At 38.5% G+C, this 20,093-nt stretch overlaps 1 protein-coding gene across 4 annotated transcripts in view; it reads right to left on the reverse strand.

Annotated features, from left to right (window-relative positions):
• stk38a (serine/threonine kinase 38a) overlaps positions 1 to 20,093 on the reverse strand; it is a 62,130-nt gene that overhangs the window by 39,786 nt on the left and 2,251 nt on the right. For all 4 annotated transcript variants that reach the window (XM_028797045.2, XM_028797047.2, XM_028797046.2 and 1 more), the window contains exons 2-4: positions 19,845 to 19,981; positions 18,185 to 18,236; positions 544 to 666 (exon numbers count right to left, since the gene is read on the reverse strand). In XM_028797045.2, the coding sequence (XP_028652878.1) occupies positions 544 to 666; positions 18,185 to 18,236; positions 19,845 to 19,975 (306 nt within the window). In that variant the 5' untranslated portion in view covers positions 19,976 to 19,981. The remainder of the gene's footprint in view (positions 1 to 543; positions 667 to 18,184; positions 18,237 to 19,844; positions 19,982 to 20,093) is intronic.

Here is a 20,093-nt window from a genome sequence, read left to right on the forward strand (position 1 = left end):
GCTATGTTTCACAAATTAATTAATCATGTTTTGGATCGACTAGGATTTGAAAATGTCTTTGCCACTTTAACAGAGGTTTATCTTTGTTTTTTCTATGCAGAACACTTTAGTCCCAAAACTGTATTAGCTAATCTCTACATCCTTTAATCAATGGTAATCTAACTTAAATTAAGTAGATTCTGGTACATTTGCATCTGTACTACAGAGACTGTAGAAGATTTTATAGTGAGAGAATGTAGTTTTTCCACAGAACTTTTTTTTTTTTTTTTTTTAAACATCTAGAGCAGTGCTTCCCAAACTCAGTCCTGGGGACCCACTGTGACTGCAGGTTTTTGCTCCAACCAACTTCTGCATTTAATTGGACTCCAGGGCTAATTAAATGAACTGTTATTAACCAACTTCTGTGTTTTGGGAACAATATAGAAAAAAGGGAAAAAACCTACAAATTCAAAAACCTTGGAAAAAGTAAACATTTGTGATATATATAAATTTTTTCTACAATAAAACTACACTTAGGAATATCTGAGCTAAACTCTATATTACCTCTCCAAATGCTCCACGTCCAATTACTTTAAGGGATTCAAAGTCATCGAGGCCTAAGCGGGTTCTTTTAAGGCGCAGAAATTCTGTCTCTTTCCGAGCATGCTGAGATCTGCGAAGACGCTTCTGTGAAAATTAAGACAAAAAACTTTCATAAGGCAAAACCTCTGAATAGCATAAAATACTATCAAATGAATGGAATTAAATTCAAATTATGATGTGCTGGTGATCAGGTAAAAGTGTACTCAAATTAACACTGTAGTAAATACTGTGTACTCAAATTAATACTTAAGTTTTCTACTGTGCTCTTGACCAAGTACAACAGATAAAACTTTGCTATTCAAATATCAAGTCAAGTCAAGTTGGGGAGCATGCACTGGTACAGTGCATTGCCGCACCCACTACACGACGAAACAACTCGGGATCCCGGTTGGCAACCCACCAGGCAGACACGCAGTCCAGTCCCACCCTCCGGAAATGACCCTCTATCTGCTGCAGCCAGGTGTTACGTGGGCGACCCCTTGGCCTGGTCCAGCCACTCTAGTCCCCAACAATGAGGATCTTACGAGCCGGATCACCCTCTGGGAAACGCGCCACATGGCCGTAACTGATGCTCCCTCACAATGCAGATAATGTGCCTCATTTGGGACTCCATGAGCAACCGCTCAATCAACACAAAGTCAAATCAACGGTACCCAAGGCTTCTCCAGAGAGACACAGTACCAAAGGAGTCCAGTCTTCATCTCAGGTCACTGGATAGCATCCATGTCTCGCAACCATATAGCAAGACAGGAAGCACCAGTACTCTAAAGGCTTGGACCTTCGTCCTTTTGCATAGATATCGGAAGCGCCACACACCCCTTTCCAGCAACCTCATATGACCCCCATGCTCTCCCAATCTGTCTACTGACTTCATAGGAAGAGTCACCAGGGACATGAATGTCACTGCCAAGGTAAGTAAACCTCTCGACAAGGTCGACACTCTCTCTGCAGACAGACACACGGCTGATGGCTGTGCCCAAGAGGTCATTAAAGGCCTGGATCTTGATTTTTATCCAGGACACTCGCAAGCCAAGACACTGACTCCTCGCTCAGTCTCTCAAGCACCCCGATCAGAGCCTCCATTGACTCCGCGAAGATCACAGCATCATCAGCAAAGTCAAGATCCGTGAATCTTTCTTCACCAACAGATGCCCCACAGCCGCTGGACCCCACTACCTTGCCCATTGCGGGTTTTTTTTCCCCAGTTGATTCTGGGTTCGTCAGGGTGTGTTCTTGCTCCTACTCTGTTCAATGCTTATATGGACTGGGTGTTGTGTTATTCAAATATAATTGGAATTTATTGTAAAAAGGAGTTGTTCGAAGGCAGAAGCTGACATCTTATTGTAAAAGAATGGTTGCTCATTTTACCAGCACTAATTCTGGCACTGCACTATTGATTTGTTTAAGTGCTTCACTTTCACAATCAGCCATTTTATAAATATTAAATGATTACCTTATCTTCACTATTAAAACTTCGAGCCAGGCCCCTTCACAACTTAAGTGTTTTTTTCCTGTCTACTACTCTGCACTTTGATCTAAAAGTGTACTCAGATCAGTTTTTCTAAACGCTTTTCCTGTGCTCTAAAAGTATCATTTGCATTTGATTCTGTCCCATTCGCTCTTAAACATAAGATCCCTAACTGTTGTTTAATGCTAAGACCTAGTGCTGGGCGGTATACTGGTTCATACCGAAAACCGTTTTTTATTTTTGTTATGATATGGATTTTTCTTATACCGCAACACCGGTTTAAATTGCCTAAACGACATTCAGAACGTGGCGCAGTGGGAAACTTTTTCACTGCTACACCGCTAAACACAGAGGTGTTGCACGGGGGCTCTTTTTCACTGCTACACCGCTAAATAGGTGTGGGAGTGTAGGTATTGTGCGGTGAAAATGGACAGAGAACATTCCGAAACTCAAGCTGTAGCTGACGATAAAGTTGAACATGATGACACAGAAGAACTTTTGCTGAAAAAAAGGAGTCATGTCCGTTGTCTGTAGATACTTTGGTTTTAAAAGGTCAGATGTGGACCATTAAGTTCAAATGTGTGAATACTGTTTCTATACTACTGGATAATATTGCAAGCCAAGTTGTACTTGTTTTATTTGTTTTCAATACAGTGTAATGTACCTGGGTACTGTGTAATAGTGTGACGACATGTTGACTTTATTCTCGACATTTCCACTTTAATCTTGACGCTTATGACGAGAATAAAGTCGACATGTTGACTTTATTCTAAACATTTCTACTTTATTCTCGCCATTTATGTCAAGATTAAAGTCGACATATTGACTTTATTCTCGTACTTTATCATTAAAGTAGAACATCGTAAACTAAACTTCATCGTAAAATGAATATTTATTTTACTAGATTTTCTCAAACCCCGTCATAAGTTATATAGCACATTAAATGCTTTGTGTCAAGTGTTCCCCAAGCTTCTTAAACTGACTTCCTCTTGCACTAAGAGGAGGCGCCGGCAGTGATCGCCGCACAGAATACATTCACTTCATGATATTCCTGCTCTCTGAACATTTAGAATGCTAAGATAAATACTTGATATAATTTTCATGGTGAAATGCATTAAAGCATGTATTAATCATGTGGGGGCACCGCGGCGTGGAGGCTGCACTGCTGCCTCGCAGCAAGAGTGTCTCGGGTGTACCCTGCCTTGCATTTGCATGTTTTCCTGGTGGGTTTACTCGGCATGCTTCAGTTTCCTTTCAAAGTCATGTAGAATGTAGGGTTTTGTTATGCTATATTGACCCTGCTAGTGTATGTTTTGCTCGTATTCACCCTGCGATGTGCTGGCGTCTCATTCAGGGATGGGCGCCACCCTAAATGGATGGCATAATTAAACATGTATAACAAAGATATTTTTAAAGTTCTGAACACTCGGTTGCCTAAGTTTATAACTAGTTTTAATTTCACAAAGACGTTTATCGTGTGGCGATTGGTTATGTGGAGAAAGAAAAAGGAAGGATAGGAATTGGGGTTTTGGTACGTCAGATAGAGACAGCACGCATGCAATAAAGAAAGCCTGCTCAGAAGAACATCCATTGAATTTTGTGTTCGTGTCTCCGACCACCAGATCACAAACCCAACATTTACACAATATTTAAGTTAAACATGTGCGATACCCATTCATACATCCAGTTTTTTGGAGCCTCGTCACACCTGCCATAAAGTTCTCTACACTGAACATACACCTAGGGACCCCTTACTGCGAGGGAGCAGCAGCACTACCGCCTCACTACCGTGCATGTTTAATACCTACTTTAATGCATTTCATCATGAAAATGATATCAAGTATTTACCTTAGCATTCTAAATTTTCAGAGAGCAGGAATATCATGAAGTGAATGGATTCTGTGCGATGATCGCTGTCTCCTCTTAGTGCGGGAGAAGTCAGTTTAAGAAGCATAGTGATTAACAACTGGGTTGGGGAACACTTTAACACAAAGTATTTAATGTGCTACATTAACTTATGATGGGGTTTGAGAAAATCTAGTAAATTAAACAATGATTTTAGGATGAAGTTTAGCTTACGACATTCTACTTTAATTATAAAGTAAACTATGAGAATAAAGTGGAAATGTCAACTTTAATCTCAACATAGTTAGTTTTTTTCTTCCCTGTGTCCATATTTTTTTTCTTCACCGTGGCCCTAATACGATTCCGTAGGGCTATACCACAAATAGCATTATAAGTGCAAGTTTTAGTTTTATTATTTATGCATATAGCTTGGCTTGAAGCAAGGTCCATATTAATGCAGTTTGCCTAAATGATGGTTCATTTGGTAAAGATGTCATCACCAAGACTGCACTTGTTTTATTTTATTTTAATTTGGTGAATACTGTGTAATGCACCTGGGTTTGAAGCCTTGAAGTAATAGTACAACTATCAGTAATAATACTATTATTTATTTTATTGTTATTATTTATTAGTTAAAATATTATGCAGTTTAATGATGGAAAAGTTGTTTAAAAAGTCACTTTAACGTGTCAGTGGACAGAGATTGTTAACATTAACAGAAAGTATAGTTGTTTTACAAAAAATATTTACTATTTATTCCTTTTCTAAGACATGTTCAGTGCAATACAACTTTTGACAAGCACTTCTGGATATTTTACTAAGTGTAAATGCCTCTTTGGATGGTTGAAAATATGTTGCCAAAATTATAGTTTACGATTTTGCAAAATTTGTTCAATAAAAAGGTTCTATATTTTGACTGCATCTGTCATGCAATGTGACTCCTTCTCTTCATTAGTGCCACCCCATTGAAAACTTTCACTTTATGGAGCCATGCAAACCTGTATTAATATTTGTGTGCACATTAAAATGTTTTTTTTGTACACTGTGCAATGCTCTTGACAGTGGAATAGGTTATTCTTATCCAGTAACTGCAGTGGAAAATGTGGTTAACATCCACTCATGCATGAGAAAAAAATACCGTTGAATACCATGAAACAGGGATAATTTATAAAAATACCGTGATATAGAATTTTGGTCATACCGCCCACCCCTACTAAGACCTACTCATAAAAAAACAAATGGAAATCAAGAACTCTGATTTTTCTTTACTACAAATGCTTTAAATACCCCCAACTTTAAAGAGCCTTGTTATGCATCACACCTTGTCCCATTAGTCTGCATCTTACATGGCTGCTGGTTTGACACATAATGCCTAAAATAATAATGTGTAATTAAAAATATTTAAGCCAACTTTGTTAAAATATTGCAGCATCTGTAAAGGAGAAAAAAGAAAGAGAAAACTGTGTAGACACTAACTTGATACTGAGCTGATGCCATTGGTGAGTCCAAAGGTTCTGACTAAGTTTTGATTCTGAATGTTGTGATTTTAATTGTATCTTGCTGCTTCACGTTGTACAGTTCTAAAACACTAAAACAAGCATACCTTCGACCTACCTGCCTCTTGCCTACTTTATTTACTTTGCTCACTGTTCTCACCCTGTCGCTAAATCAAACCTATTTGACTTTGCCATTGCAAGTTTCAGATTGTTAGGACTGAGTCTCTTGGGACGTCTCAGTCACAAACGGTGACTATCCATGACTTGGTAAGATTCTATAAATGAAAAATAATTAAAAAACCATTGGGGGAAAAAAATCAAGTAGTATGACAGGCTGCAAGATTAATGTACAGAAGCGAAGCCATTTATTAAGTACTCATAAAATTCTAACAAATAAAACATTTACATTTACTTATTTGGCTGATGACTTTATCCAAGTTGATGGACAACATTTATGGTATAAGTGGTTACATTTCCTTTGGTTTCCCAATTGGAGCACAGGCAACTCAACTGATTTGCTCATGGTCACACAGTATCATTAGCGGGATTTGAACCCACAACCTCAGGTTTTGAAGTGCAAAGCCTTAACCACTATACCACACTGCCTGCTGTTTAAGGGACTGGGACTGACATATAGCCAACACTGTGACAAGAGTTTGTGGAAAATATATTGCATGGTTTTTAACACTTTTTACCCACTTCAAAAACAATTCAAAATTGATAACATTCCATCGTTTGCAGTGGTAATCTCAAAAGATAAGCTAGCATGTGTAGTAAGAACGTCACTGTGCTCTGTACAAAAACTTATTTTATATATCCACTCACATGTATAGGCCAGGCCAAAGTTAGCACACAGGAGCTCTCAGCATTTAGGACTGCTTAGGTAAGCATATGAAGAGAGAAGGTACAACTACGGAAATGGGTAATTGTACTATTTCTATATGTTACACATGAAATCGAATCCTCTCCTTTCCTTGTTTGGAACCTAAGTAAGGGCCTACACGTGGAGAAGACAGTATATAAAGACTTGGACAGCAGCCAAACACTTCGAAGCCGACAGACTGATGAAAATCCTTTCAGCGCAGCAATGAAAGATGGCAGACTGTATAGATCAAAATCCCACCTTGATAAAGTTTGTCATGGCTTCCTCGTCTGTAATGCCGCGTAAATCGTCAGTAAAGAAAGCTAAGTTATGTGATTTTTACTGCCGTATCACTATGGGAGGGATATCGCCTTTTAATATCATATCTATAGTTTTCAGTTACTTAAAACACCGCAATTACAAAAGAACTTATTCCAACTAGGGAGCTATATCGCCCCCTAAAGGAACAGCATACCGTTTGAGGATCATAAGAGACGAACTGAATTTACTGTACACAAACATAACATTTTAGTGTAAACACAAATTCAGCAAATTAGTAATGATTCTTTCACATTAAGCAGACAGCCTTAATCAATTAATACTCTAATGAACTGATCTGGTGTAACCATTTGGAATTTGTCATAGTTGTTTATGCTACTGATGATTCTCAAATTTAAAAATAACATCTAATTTCATAATTTCTGGTAACCAAAAAGGTTGGGGCTGCTGTCTCTCTACAGCCCTAGATCTCAATTCTAGCCAGGACACTACCAATGTAGAGTCTGAATGTTCTTCCTTTGTGTGCATAGGTTTTCCCTCTCAGATGTCCACCCGTGTCTCAAAGACATACATGCTACATCAATGGAAGACTCTAAATTGGCCCATTGGGATTATGTGTGCAACTGCAACATGCAACAGAAAGAGCAATCATCAGAAGCAGTGGTAGTTTCCATCTTGTGCCACAATCCGGATGGGACAGCCAATAGAACCCTAAGCTGGACAAGTAGTTCAGACAATCAGATAAGATTAATCTTTATCATTTCAAAGAGTACAAGTACCACAACACGCAACATAGTTCTGCATCAACCCAGAGTGCAAACAGTAGTAAGGCACAAGTTAAACAGATAAATATGAATATATATTTATACAAATATGTACAGAATAATAAAATGATGCACACAATTATATAATACTAGCTGATTACCCAGTGGCTTCGCTCACTGAGTGCAAGGGAAAAAAATAAAATGTAGTCTAAGTTATTAAACAGTAACACATTAACATTTTAAGAAGTAAAGATACATTGAGCACTACTGGAGTGGTTTCGGGTAAACTACATTTTAAAGGTGGTATAACAAAACAGGTAAGTAGTACTAACAGCAGCTAAAATGTATTTGGATTATCTCTCGGTAGTAGATCCCTTTTGAAAGGCGCTACATGACGGCTGTGGTATAGAAATTACATTTTCTATGTGAACGTCCAAATTTCTGCCTGTGGTAATGTGCCTTACTGGCATTACCAGCAATTAAGGAAAATTAGTTTTGTGTCCTCTGCAGTGTTAAGAGAGAGAGGCTTTGGTTTGGGATAAAAGGAAAAAAGGTATAAAGAAAGTAAATTTGTCTTTTTCTTTTATATAGTGTAGAGAGACATCTTCACTGATGATATGAGTGCCTTTTGGGGAGCGTCGCGGCGGGTCTTGTGTAGACTGTAGAGACGGCCCGGCCACTAACCGACCGGGATGGCACTGTTGGTCCTCCACTCCTGTGCGTGCCTCCTGTGACCTCATAACCCTATACGTGCAAAAGAAAGTGCGAAGCGCCTTAATATTAGTTTGCCGCGGTCTAGAAAAGGGATCCCGTGTTTGCAGTTGTCTGGGCTATGGCTCAGGGGAAGGAGGAAAAAAATTAAAAGTGCTTACTTTCACTTAAGGCAGAAGCGCAGTCACCATCTCAAAGGCCGGCAAAGCTACGCGCGCCGGCTGATCGACTTTTATAGTATTTTTGCAGGGCAGGAGATGCCACTTTTTGCAGACACATTCACGTCATCGCGTGCCTATGGAGGGATGACGTGGAACAGGTTAATTGGCCGAATACAAAAAGGAATTACAGTGCCTGACAACCTTGCACTATGTGCCTGTGATTCAAGTGAAAAATAATTCTGATAAATGTGGACGCTGCCCTTCCGTGCTTAACGGGCAGAAGGTCCAAACAATTTCCAAGTACAACACTTTACGTCTAAGAAGATGTACAGACTTCTTCATGTAAACTCTCCATCTTCTTAAAATAATTTGATTACAAAAGCAACCTTGAATGTTGCGGGGTTTCAGTGACCCGAACTCGCCTTAAGGGACAGTAAGTAGTCATGCAGGGCAATTTACAAACAGAGTCCTGCTTCGATTGCGCCGATTACACTCATTCGCAAAGATTTCCACTCTCCCAGGAGCCGACGGGGCACTTGAAGTGTCACAAACAATGTGAGAAGAGAGGACGCTGCCCAACCCGGCAGAGCAGCCCGATATTCCGTGCCTCCCAGCGCCCACTTTGTACTCAACGTAATTTCCATATCACGTGGTCATACGTAATTTCCGTTTCATACGTAATTTCCATATCGCGTGGTCATACGTCATTTCCGTTTCAAACGCGAAAAGAATTATATTATATGATATATACATATATATATTATATGATATACATACATACATACATATATATACACTTACTGATAAGGTAGGGTTATGAATAATAAACAGTATTTACATTAAAAATAGCAGGTACGAAATGAATGGATGCTTAGTTTTTCAAATAATACAGTAAATAAAACTTAGAAAAGGCCCAGTCAAGTTTTCACACACAATATCTTAACTGATACTTAACATTAATGTGATTCGTAGCTTTCCGCTGAAGCATGTTCTTCATAGTGAAACATAAATGCCAAGATACTATCCCAGGTAGCCACATGGGACATGCTAGTGAGAATCACCATTTGAAAATACTGGTTACTATTACACAGAACACGCAGTTCAGCTCTAAAGCACCGCAAAACAAAATTTAAACAACTTTTGCAATTGATTAATAAAGACCTTGGAAGTGCAGTCTCTCTATGGGAAACAACATGTTTTCTTCCCAAGTCTTATCCATACCAAGACTTCCAGCAAATGCATTTAGCAGAAGCATTCCACAAACATTTTTGGCCCTGAAATGCTGAAACCCTAACCAAGACTCATCCATATATTAGCATATCGAAATAGGCCTGGTGACCACATGATAACATGCTACTTCCATCTCGTAATTCTAAAACTGGCTGGTATTATCTTAATCCTACAAATCTTAACTCTCAACACACACACTTTGTCATCATTTTTCTGTTTCATACAAACTGCACAGATTTAATGTGTATGTGTTATGTAAGAGTTTAAAAAAAAAAAAAAAGTTCAACATAGTTCGTTTCTGGAAGAATGGCACTGCAAATACCTGTCTGAACTATAGAAAAACCAACAGCGTGACAGAGGAGCTACAAGCAATCCAACATATATCTTTTGAATTATCCATCTATCTAACATATCCATTTAACTAATTAACTTGATGCATATAGAGTAGGGGTGTCAAACTGATCTGACTGCTGCCATGGGCCTACATGATTCTTTTGTCTTTTCTGTTGAAAAATACACCTTTTTTACATACAGTTTTTTATAACAAAACATTATTTTTGATAATATGCACTTTTCAAAACACAGTAACCATGAAATGCAGTACACAAAAGACAACTGGTAACATGTAAAAAACGTTTTTTCTCACTATTCATTCCCTAAAATTATGTGACCTTTTGTGCTAACATCTCAAACATCTTGCAATATGTTTTGGGGGCATAATTGCCAAACAAATGTTGATCTTTAAAGCAAAACAATGAATATTTGCAACAAATGTATGTGGAAAAGGCCGTTAATTCTGCAACAGTTGGGTGAACATAGCCATGATCCCCATGAATGCACAAGGTTGAAAGTAAAATAGAGGTTCCAAAAAACACATGTGAACACTAAAAGTCACACAAACTGACTGCAAGTATACAAGACTTTCATAACCTGCTTTTTAATGCAGGTGTGATGGGTATGGCAGTGCATGCTCCCAACCTTATGAATCTAAAGGTTCAAACTGACTGTTTAAATTGTTGATAATGGTTTAATTTACTAATATGAAGGAAAAAAATATAATGCATTTAGAAATTTAAAGATGATGTGACCTATGGTTTTACTTTAAATATTATCGCTGACAGACCATTTTACTAATTTATCTTCTCTGCTTTTGCAATAATATGTGAATACTAAAATTACAAACTAGGTAATTTCAAGCAGTAATGGTCATTTGCAACATCAATTAGTACAAAACTCTACCAAAAACATGAACATTTCTGGGTGATTACAAACATTTCAACACTATACAGTATATAGGAAATACTCTGATAGAGACAAAGTTTCATCTTTATATTGATCATATTTACAAGATTTACGGACCCCCACCCACCTGCAAAAAAAACCCATAATTTGACCAAATTTGGAAAGATGCTTTTTAAAGTCTAAGATCATGCTCACACCTCAAAAGAAACACTGTTTAAGTGAGATTTAGAATAGTATTAGCATTGTAAAATGCAAAAAGCCTACAAGTAGTAAACAAAATAATTCAAGTATATTTTAACTCTTTGAGGGCTGAAAAACCCCCTCCCCCCACCCCCCCCAAAGCAAGGGTCTCCCACATAAATCAACCTAAAATATCAGCTGCTGGGTACTACGGTCATCAGTTCACAGTCTCTTGTGGCTCAAGATGCTGACAGGTGGCATGAAGGCTAACAGGAATGCGTGTCACACTGGCTGTCAGGCTGCCTTCGCGTGACAAGGGCCGGGGACGGCAGCAGCAGTCACGGTCAAAGCACAACGCACTCTGGTTTGTACCTCGTGTCACTATGAGTGGCGATCTTGATCCACACAAACGTGTTCGGCACCACGAATAGCTGGAGATTGATCAGCGGGTGCCGGTACCTCACTTTCGTTTTAGATCTCGATCTCCAGATCACTTGCACCAAAATCAGAGTCCAATGGGTCCGAGTCCAATTCAGCAATAATATGCAAAACGTTGTCCACGGAGTAGTTTGTTTCGTGCATTCGCTTCTATCTCTTGCCAGACTTCAATGCCATTTTTGTCGTTGTTTGCTCTTCACTACACCCGCAAGGGCAGGGAAATCTCGGTCAAACCAACGAAGCTAACTTTCCTTCTAGCAAAGAGAGTCAAACTAAAATGTAACGGCGAGTTTTGTCACAGTTTGCAGCTGCTTACTGCTCTCAACCCCTGCTGCTGACAAAAGTCGACATCCACCCTGAAAGAGTTAATCTACAGAAATAATGATTTTTGTATTTTGAAGTATATTTGTTCACCATCTGCAGCATAACTGAAGGAGAATACATTTATTTTGCCCAATAAATTATAGTTATATTACATTCAATGTAATTAAATATTGGCCTACAACATTTTACTGATAAAAATCACAGGTATACATAGAGATATTTTAAATTTTTTATAGTGAACATATAATCACACGCTAACATATTTTTCTGGAATTTGTATTTACACATTTTCCAAGTTGTTCAATCAGACTCATGAGCACAGGGGAAGTTGTAGCCAGCCCACCCCAAGTGGAATACTCCAACCAGAAAATTATATATGTTATTTATCCATTGTAGTATGTAGTTATGGTAGAGGGAAAAAAAAATAATCTTATGTTTTCATGCAGAACAGAACATGTATTTTAACTAAAATATTGTTAAAAAAGTCACTTCTGGAAAACATTCTTGTGAACTAAAACAGAATGTGCTCAGATGGGACTGAGCTTTTGAATTGTAGACTTTCCTTCCATTGTTATATTTATATTCATATTCACAACCTTGGAGTACCTTGGAATTATTTTGTGGCAGGCTATGAAACGGCACTATGTTAGAGCATCTTTGAAATGTATAAGTCCGAGGCATATTGTTTTCTCGGTGAGGTTTTCACTCACTTTTCCTCAACCTTTAATCTTTAGGTATAGATGCCTCTCAATGAACCTTACACAGTCAATACAGTAATCCCTCCTCCATCGCGGGGGTTGCGTTCCAGACCCCCCCGCGAAAGGTGAAAATCCGCGAAGTAGAAACCATATGTTTATATGGTTATTTTTATATTGTCATGCTTGGGTCACAGATTTGCACAGAAACACAGGAGGTTGTAGAGAGACAGGAACGTTATTCAAACACTGCAAACAAACATTTGTCTCTTTTTCAAAAGTTTAAACTGTGCTCCATGACAAGACAGAGATGACAGTTCCATCTCACAATTAAAAGAATGCAAACATATCTTCCTCTTCAAAGGAGTGCGCGTCAGGAGCAGATAATGTCAGAAAGAGAGAGAGATAAAAACAAACAATCAAAAATCAATACGTGCCCTTCGAGCTTTTAAGTATGCGAAGCACCATGCAGCATGTCGCTTCACGAAGCAGCTGCACAGAAGGTAGCAACGTGAAGATAATCTTTCAGCATTTTTAGACGAGCGTCCCTATCGTGTGCGAACAGCCCCCCTGCTCAATCCCCCTACGTCAGGATCAGAGAAAGTCAGCGCAAGAGAGAGAGAGAGAAAAGTAAGTTGGGTAGCTTCTCAGCCATCTGCCAATAGTGTCCCTTGTATGAAATCAACTGGGCAAACCAACTGAGGAAGCATGTACCAGAAATTAAAAGACCCATTGTCCGCAGAAATCCGAGAACCAGCAAAAAATCAGCGATATATATTTAAATATGCTTACATATAAAATCCGCGATAGAGTGAAGCCGCGAAAGGCGAAGCGCGATATAGCGAGGGATTACTGTACCACAATAAACCAGAAAATAAGCTATTATTGTGCTGGACTCGTGACCAATGAATGGGGGAGGCATGTCTTAAGCACATTCCATTTTACGTAACAGCAGCATTTTCTGGAAGAGAGAGCAGATCGATAGGTTGCCGATCAGGGGCAGATCACTCCTTCAATAAATCTGCAAGGACGGTTTTGATGATAATGGAGTCCTCCTTAGCGATCCAAGTGACGGCAAGTGGGCAAGAAGGCAGCCAAGATGGGGGTCGGTAAGGAGGACTGCAGTTACTGGAGTTCCCATTGGCTGAGCCAGAAAGACAAAGGATGTTGCGCTGGGCTCAGTCAAAGAATGGGAGAAATATTAAGGACCCGATGACTGTGTTTTACACTGGTTTTATCCACTAATTATTTGGTTTTTAACTCATGACCTATTCATTTGAATTTTATGGTTTATTTATTTAAAGAAGAAGATTTTATGTACTACACTTCTGAACACATTGACTTGGTTTTAATAAATGCACCAGGTACTTCTGAACCAACCCCTTGCTGACTATGTGTCTCCTCATTCACAAAGCTCATCTCATTTCATAACTGTTGACAGTTCTGGGTTCAAGAAGCTCCTGGAAACAATCATGGAGCTGACCCGGACCCTTACAAATGGTAGCAGCGGTAGGATGAAACAGCAAGTGGGACTTATGCCTGACTGTTTTTAAAGCGAGCCCACCCAAGCCTGAAAAGGACTTTAGAATTATGAAATTTTAATGGACATCCTATTTATCACTGATCTTATTGACACTTTAAAAATGTTTTTCTTTTAATGTCCTGTTTCAACAAGGGGGGGTTGGATTTTATTTTAGTGCTTTTTATGGTTTTAGTGCTGTGATAGGACCATGCCACAGACCTTCACTGCCAGTTGCACTGGGTTGGTAGGAGTGTGAAGCCTTCCCATACAACTGGCGGCTTGAGGTGGGAGGTATGTAATAAGAGGTAAGTGACAAAGTACGGTTTTAAATAAATAAACGAGTCCCAGGGCATGCAGGTTCCAAATGGGTGCAGCTGTAAGCATGCAAGCACTTAGAGGGTTGATTGGGGTGCTTGACTGATCACTCATTCATGAGCAAATGTGAGCCAGTCAGCCATGTGCGTCATTCAGACCTCAGAGTGGCAGAAAAATAGCACCTGAACGCAATCAGACAGTATAACAGTAGCCTGCACAGTAGAAGGAGAGAATCAAAGCCAGAATGTCTCCACAGATTTATTGGAGAAGCATGTTTGATGGTGATGGAGTCCTCCTTAGGGAGCTGAGGGACACCAAGTACAAGAAGGAAGACGGAAGGACAGTCGACCCCAAACGGTCTGGCAGACGCCAACGGAAGCAGCCAAGTTGATGTGACAGTGCAAGCTGGCTTCCTTGATCCCACTCCTAATTTGGAAACCTCTAGAACCCAACACAGTCGATGGTCATGACCAGGATGAGCTTGGCAGATGTGGACAATACACGCACATAACAAAGGGTACGTGCATAAGGTGTTCAGTGCTTTTATTAAATCAAAATCCAAATAAACAGTGTTTAAAAGTGCAGTGCTCAATCTTCGATAAATAAAAAAAACCCAATAAAACAAAGGTGCTGTGAAATTAAAATCCAATGAACAGAAAATTATTTTAAATGAGGTTAAACTAAAGGCAGTAAACTGACTGAGCCTCGGTGCCCCTTGAAAAAAATCAGACTTCTATTCAGCATACTCTTTCTGGACCTTATAACCCGAGGAAAAGTGCCCCAGCAGGTGTAGACTATATTTTTCTCCTAGGCTGTGTCCCATCACCAATACTTCAATGTCTGTAGGGAGCTGCCAAGCCCTGCTTGGTGCCCACCGCTGCCTTTCCAGGCTCCACTTGGTGAAAGTACGCTCTGTCCTCACACCACTGACAATCTGTTGGCTCCTCCCATCAAGAGTACACTCCTAAGCATAGTGGTCACTCCTGCTGCTTGGACACTCAGCAGCAGCAACTCCTCAGCCATCTTGAGTGTCGGCCACATGCTCCTTCCTGAGGCTTCACTCCCATCCGCCTGGTTCCTCTCATTGCACCTGCTCACTCTTGCCTGGTTTCCCCACATTAACCTCTGTGCCCTTTTCCTTTCCTTGTTTCTCTTCCCCTTTTCTGAGCCTGTCCTCCCTTTTATACACTGGAAAGAGCTACAGGTGCAATCTCTTAATTGTCATCCTGGGATGATAAGACAATCAGACCACCAGCACGTGCGTGTAAGGTAATGCATGTTCAGCTGACTGCCTTGCACCAACCCAGAGACAAGCTGTCTTCTCAGACAACTGCTCATGCCTGCTCCACTCTCCAGTGCAAGCTTATCTGTTATTTATTTTAAAACGTGCTGACAACCATGGACCTCTCTTACCACAGTTGGGGGTTGGTAAAGGAGGACCACAGCTGCTGGAGTCTCCACCGGCTAAGCAAGTTATTAGTGAGCTGGGGAGACAGAGAAGAGGTTGTGCTGGGCCCAGTCAAAGAATGGGAGAAAGATTAAGGACACGATGACTGTTTCATACTGATTTTATCCATTAATTATTTGTTTTTAACTCACAGCCTGTTCGTTTGGATTTTATGGATTCTTTTTTTAAAGAAGAATACTTTATGCACTATACTTTTGAGCATTTTAGATTGTCTTTAATGAAAGCACTGAGCACTTCTGCACCAACCCCTTGCTGACTGCATTTGTCCTCATTCACCTGGCTCATCTCAGTTATCACTATTGACAGTTCTGAGTTCAAGAGGCTCCTGGAAGCAACCATGGAGCATGGAGCCGACCAGGACCCTAAAACCCTTTCCGTAAATCAAGGTCAGAATGCTATGAGAGTGCTATATTCTCATTCCTAGAAAAAAATACTTTCATGGTGGAGTTCCATTCTATCACAACATTAGAAAAAATTAATAATCTCAGCAACACTAAACAAAAGTCAAAAGGAAACCGTGGACAGGGCCAACCTGTCATTATGCACACTCACATCCCAGTGTTCTTTCTTATCAAAGGGATTAAGGGACACCACTTAATCTTGGATGTGGAGAAGACCATAGTACTCAGAGAATATCCATGCAGAAATATGGGGAATTTGCATATATCATGCAAATAGTACCCATGCTGAGATCTGAACCCAGAATTCTGGAACTATGGGGCTGCAGCATTAATTTGCTATACAATTCTAACATAAACATTGCTCCATCAAACTACAGAATTGTAGCCTTATGTGAACTTATATCCATCAAACTATGGAATAGTAGCTTTATGTGAAGTTATATACAGTACATATGACTACTGTAGATAACTGTAGTACACAATTTTTCTGCCATAACAAAGACAAAATGAACATGCTGACAAGACAATTCAGTTTGTACTATATATGACAATTGTATTTGAAAATTGCATTCCTGTTGATTTTTTTTTTCTTTTCGGTTAAACACTAGATTCCCTGAAGTCTACGAAAAAACTCTTAATCCCGGCCCACATTAAATTCCTTTGCACTTCTTCATCAGCGTCTTTCCTTTGTAAATGTGTCGATCAGCACAAGCAGCCTGCTATCCCATCCCTCCCAACACCCGGTGTAAATTTTGGCTACTTGTAAAAGTTAGTGTTTTCTTTAATTATTCGGTTATATTCTCTCACATTCATATGGTACAACGAAATTGTCTCTCCCTCTCTGAGTTGATGCCGTTTATCTCCATTCTTTTCACAAGAGCAGCGATGACCACAGTTGAAATGCATGTATTCCAAACAATGATATACTGTATTATTTACACTATACCACTCCAGGCACCTCACACGCAGATAAGGAGCCTTGGCTTCAACTGGAGGGATGGGATAGTAGGCTGCTTGTGCATGGCCATTTATCAGGTTTACCCAGGTTAGCTAGTTAACCTTCAAGTCTTTTTCCACTCCGCTCAGCCCTTAGCAACATTTGGCGCAAGACCAATTCTTTCCATATCATCTGACATGTCCTCCAGCCATGTCTTTGTTGGCCTCATTCCCTCTACCTCCATCTTGGTGCACCTCTTCAACCAAATAACCTCAGCGTTTCATTCAACATGCCCAAATCACCCTAGTCTTTTTCCATTCAACATAACACCAATTTCCTTCACATCAAGTCTTTTTTCTTTTTAGCATTCAACTTCTTATTCTGTGACACTCCACATATTCATCCAACTGTTCCCATCTCTGTTGTTTCCAGCTTTGCTTCATATTCAACTTCTATCTATGATGTTTCACTCCCACAGAGTATGCTACTTCTTAAACAGATTTTAAAAAATTCAGACTACCTTGCCGGAGAGAGACCAATTTGTTCTGTTCGTAAACCTCAATAAACCTAATTACTTTGAAATTATCCATCAGCATTCTTTAAATTTACTAACAAAAAAGTGCATCATGTAACTGTCATAATTTAGGTATCATGTTTTATAGAAGTGCAATTCCAAGTATGGCATACAACAAAACTTACTTGCATATTTCTGGTCTTGACTGTCTCACAGTTGCAACACAAAAATCAGCAAAAATTAAATTTTTATAGTTTATACCCACTCCAAAACAAAAGAAACTGGCAGATTCTCATAACTATCTAATCAACTTATAAATTATATGATATGATCAATTTTTTTAAACTTTTTTAAAATAAATTTCATGACAGTAGATCTCCTGTTAACTCCAGAAAGATACAGTCCTTTCTTTTAAAGATTGTCTTCCTGCTTAAAAGACCTCTAAAACAAACACAATGCTTAACTTATAACTGCAACGTGATTAAATCCTTAAATATGAATACAGCAGGTCCAACTCAGACTATTTCCCAATTTAAAAATGCTCAATATTGAGCAGTGATATTTAAGTCATTGAGAATGAAAAAACTAGAGTAAATGCAGTCTAAAATGTTCAAAAAAAGTTTAACAAATTTCACTCAGTAAGTAAACTTAATATGGATGCTTCTTATAGTCTTTTTTCAGTCTGACAAACTTTTTTTGTACGAAAAAAAAATGCTTGCGTTATAAAGCAGAAGCAGAGCACAAACATACCTCTTCATCGGCAAGGCCTTCTTCATCCATTGCTTTTTCCAGCTTCTGCTGCCTGAAAGAGCATATTGTATATCATATGGTAAAAAACCATCACAAAAGCCTAACCTACAGATTTTCTTAAAAATTACTCATAAACAGTGAAAATGGAAGACTTGCATAAATACCAGAAAAACCTGTAGTTTCTGTTGCAACAGAGGAAGTAAGCTATCCCCATACATTAAAATGTACTAATGGTTAGTTTAACCTGAATGAACAATATAATTAGTAATAGTTATGATTTATGACATACACTGAACAATACATTGTTCAGCTATGTAAAAAGCATACAATATTTCTGAATAGTTTCTATTCCACATACCTGGGACACACAAAAAACAAAACAAATGTAAGTATGGTAACAGATTCAATGGGGAAAAAAATGGAATGAAGAGAAAAAAAAACTAAAAATGTATGTAGTGTTCATTTAAATAATTAAGAAAGCAACAGACTAGGAAAAAAATAAATAGTTTGCCTAAATATTAAAATGTAATAGGTTTTACCTAAAACTATAAATTCTTGACCAAAGAACAATAATCTTTGTTTCAAGTACTTCCTTTCAAGAAAACATTGGCATTTATCCACTACAAGCTCGAGTTCTGTCCATGTCTGCAAAACTTCCTCTTTGGAAGACAACTTGAATGGAATCACGCGTTATTTATAAAGCATACCAAAATTTTGTGAAATATGTTTCATTTCACTCTTGTTATATGTTAATCAAAATCTGGAAAAACAGTCCAGCTTAGCAGGAAGAAGTGCCCCTATACAGCTAAAAGAAAGCTAAAAGATACTGTGGAAAAAGTTCTATACAATCATCTGCAAAAGATGCATGAAGAACACAGAAATCTTAAAAGTATATGTTTGGATGTAAAACCTAACCGCCTCAGTAACCACAATATTATAGTGTGTAAGGTCTTGTGTACACAAGTCTCAGGCCGAGAAATGCTATCTTTAAAAACAAAACTACTCATTTTTCTAAATATACTATGACATAAATGGCACAGCTGCAAAGGTGTTTTCACAGATCACTCCCTATAACATAAAAATGCACTGCTTGCCAGAATTGCAGCTTTAGGACCTCCAAGCCTGCAAGAACAGCAAATTCAAAAACAAAGCAAAATAGTGGCCTTTAATAATAGGTTTGTAATGTAAAAAAAAAAAAAAAAAAATGTACACAAACATTTTCTCATAGTCAATGCATTATGCATATTTGCAGTTGTTTATTTATTATAAAATATGACTAAGTGTTTTGTAAACTTGCTGCAAGGAACAAACAACATACTTGGGCCTCATTCTTGAACTTCAAGAAAAAATGAAGTTCAGCCACAATGCACAAAAGAGTATTTTATATACAGTATATATATATACATATATATATATATATATATATATATATATATATATATATATATATACACACAGTATATACAGTATATATATATATATATATATATATATATATATATATATATAATATAAAAAAAACAAACAAGAACACCATACAGAACTGCTACTCAGAACTGTAAACATGATATGCAGTATATATCTTTTACTAAACAAAAAATAATGAACTTCATTTATACAATATGCCTCTTTGTGATGAAAATGATTCAGGTGAACTCACCTCATTTCACGTTCTTCATGCTGGGCAATGAGATTACTATAGAAATTTTCCAAAGTCACTTTGGCCATGGTCACACGCTCCTTGGTGTGGTTACTCATTGAAGAACAGGATGTCTGACCTGTCATCGCCATGGTTACCTGAAAACACCACAACAGCCACACTATTGTTTTGCAGTCAAATAGCATGAACCTCAGTCATAGTTCTTAAACATCGATTTAAAAAGTATGATATTGCTCCCAACTCCCAAGC

Source organism: Erpetoichthys calabaricus, chromosome 3 (assembly GCF_900747795.2).
Source record: "Erpetoichthys calabaricus chromosome 3, fErpCal1.3, whole genome shotgun sequence".
Lineage (NCBI taxonomy): Eukaryota > Metazoa > Chordata > Cladistia > Polypteriformes > Polypteridae > Erpetoichthys > Erpetoichthys calabaricus.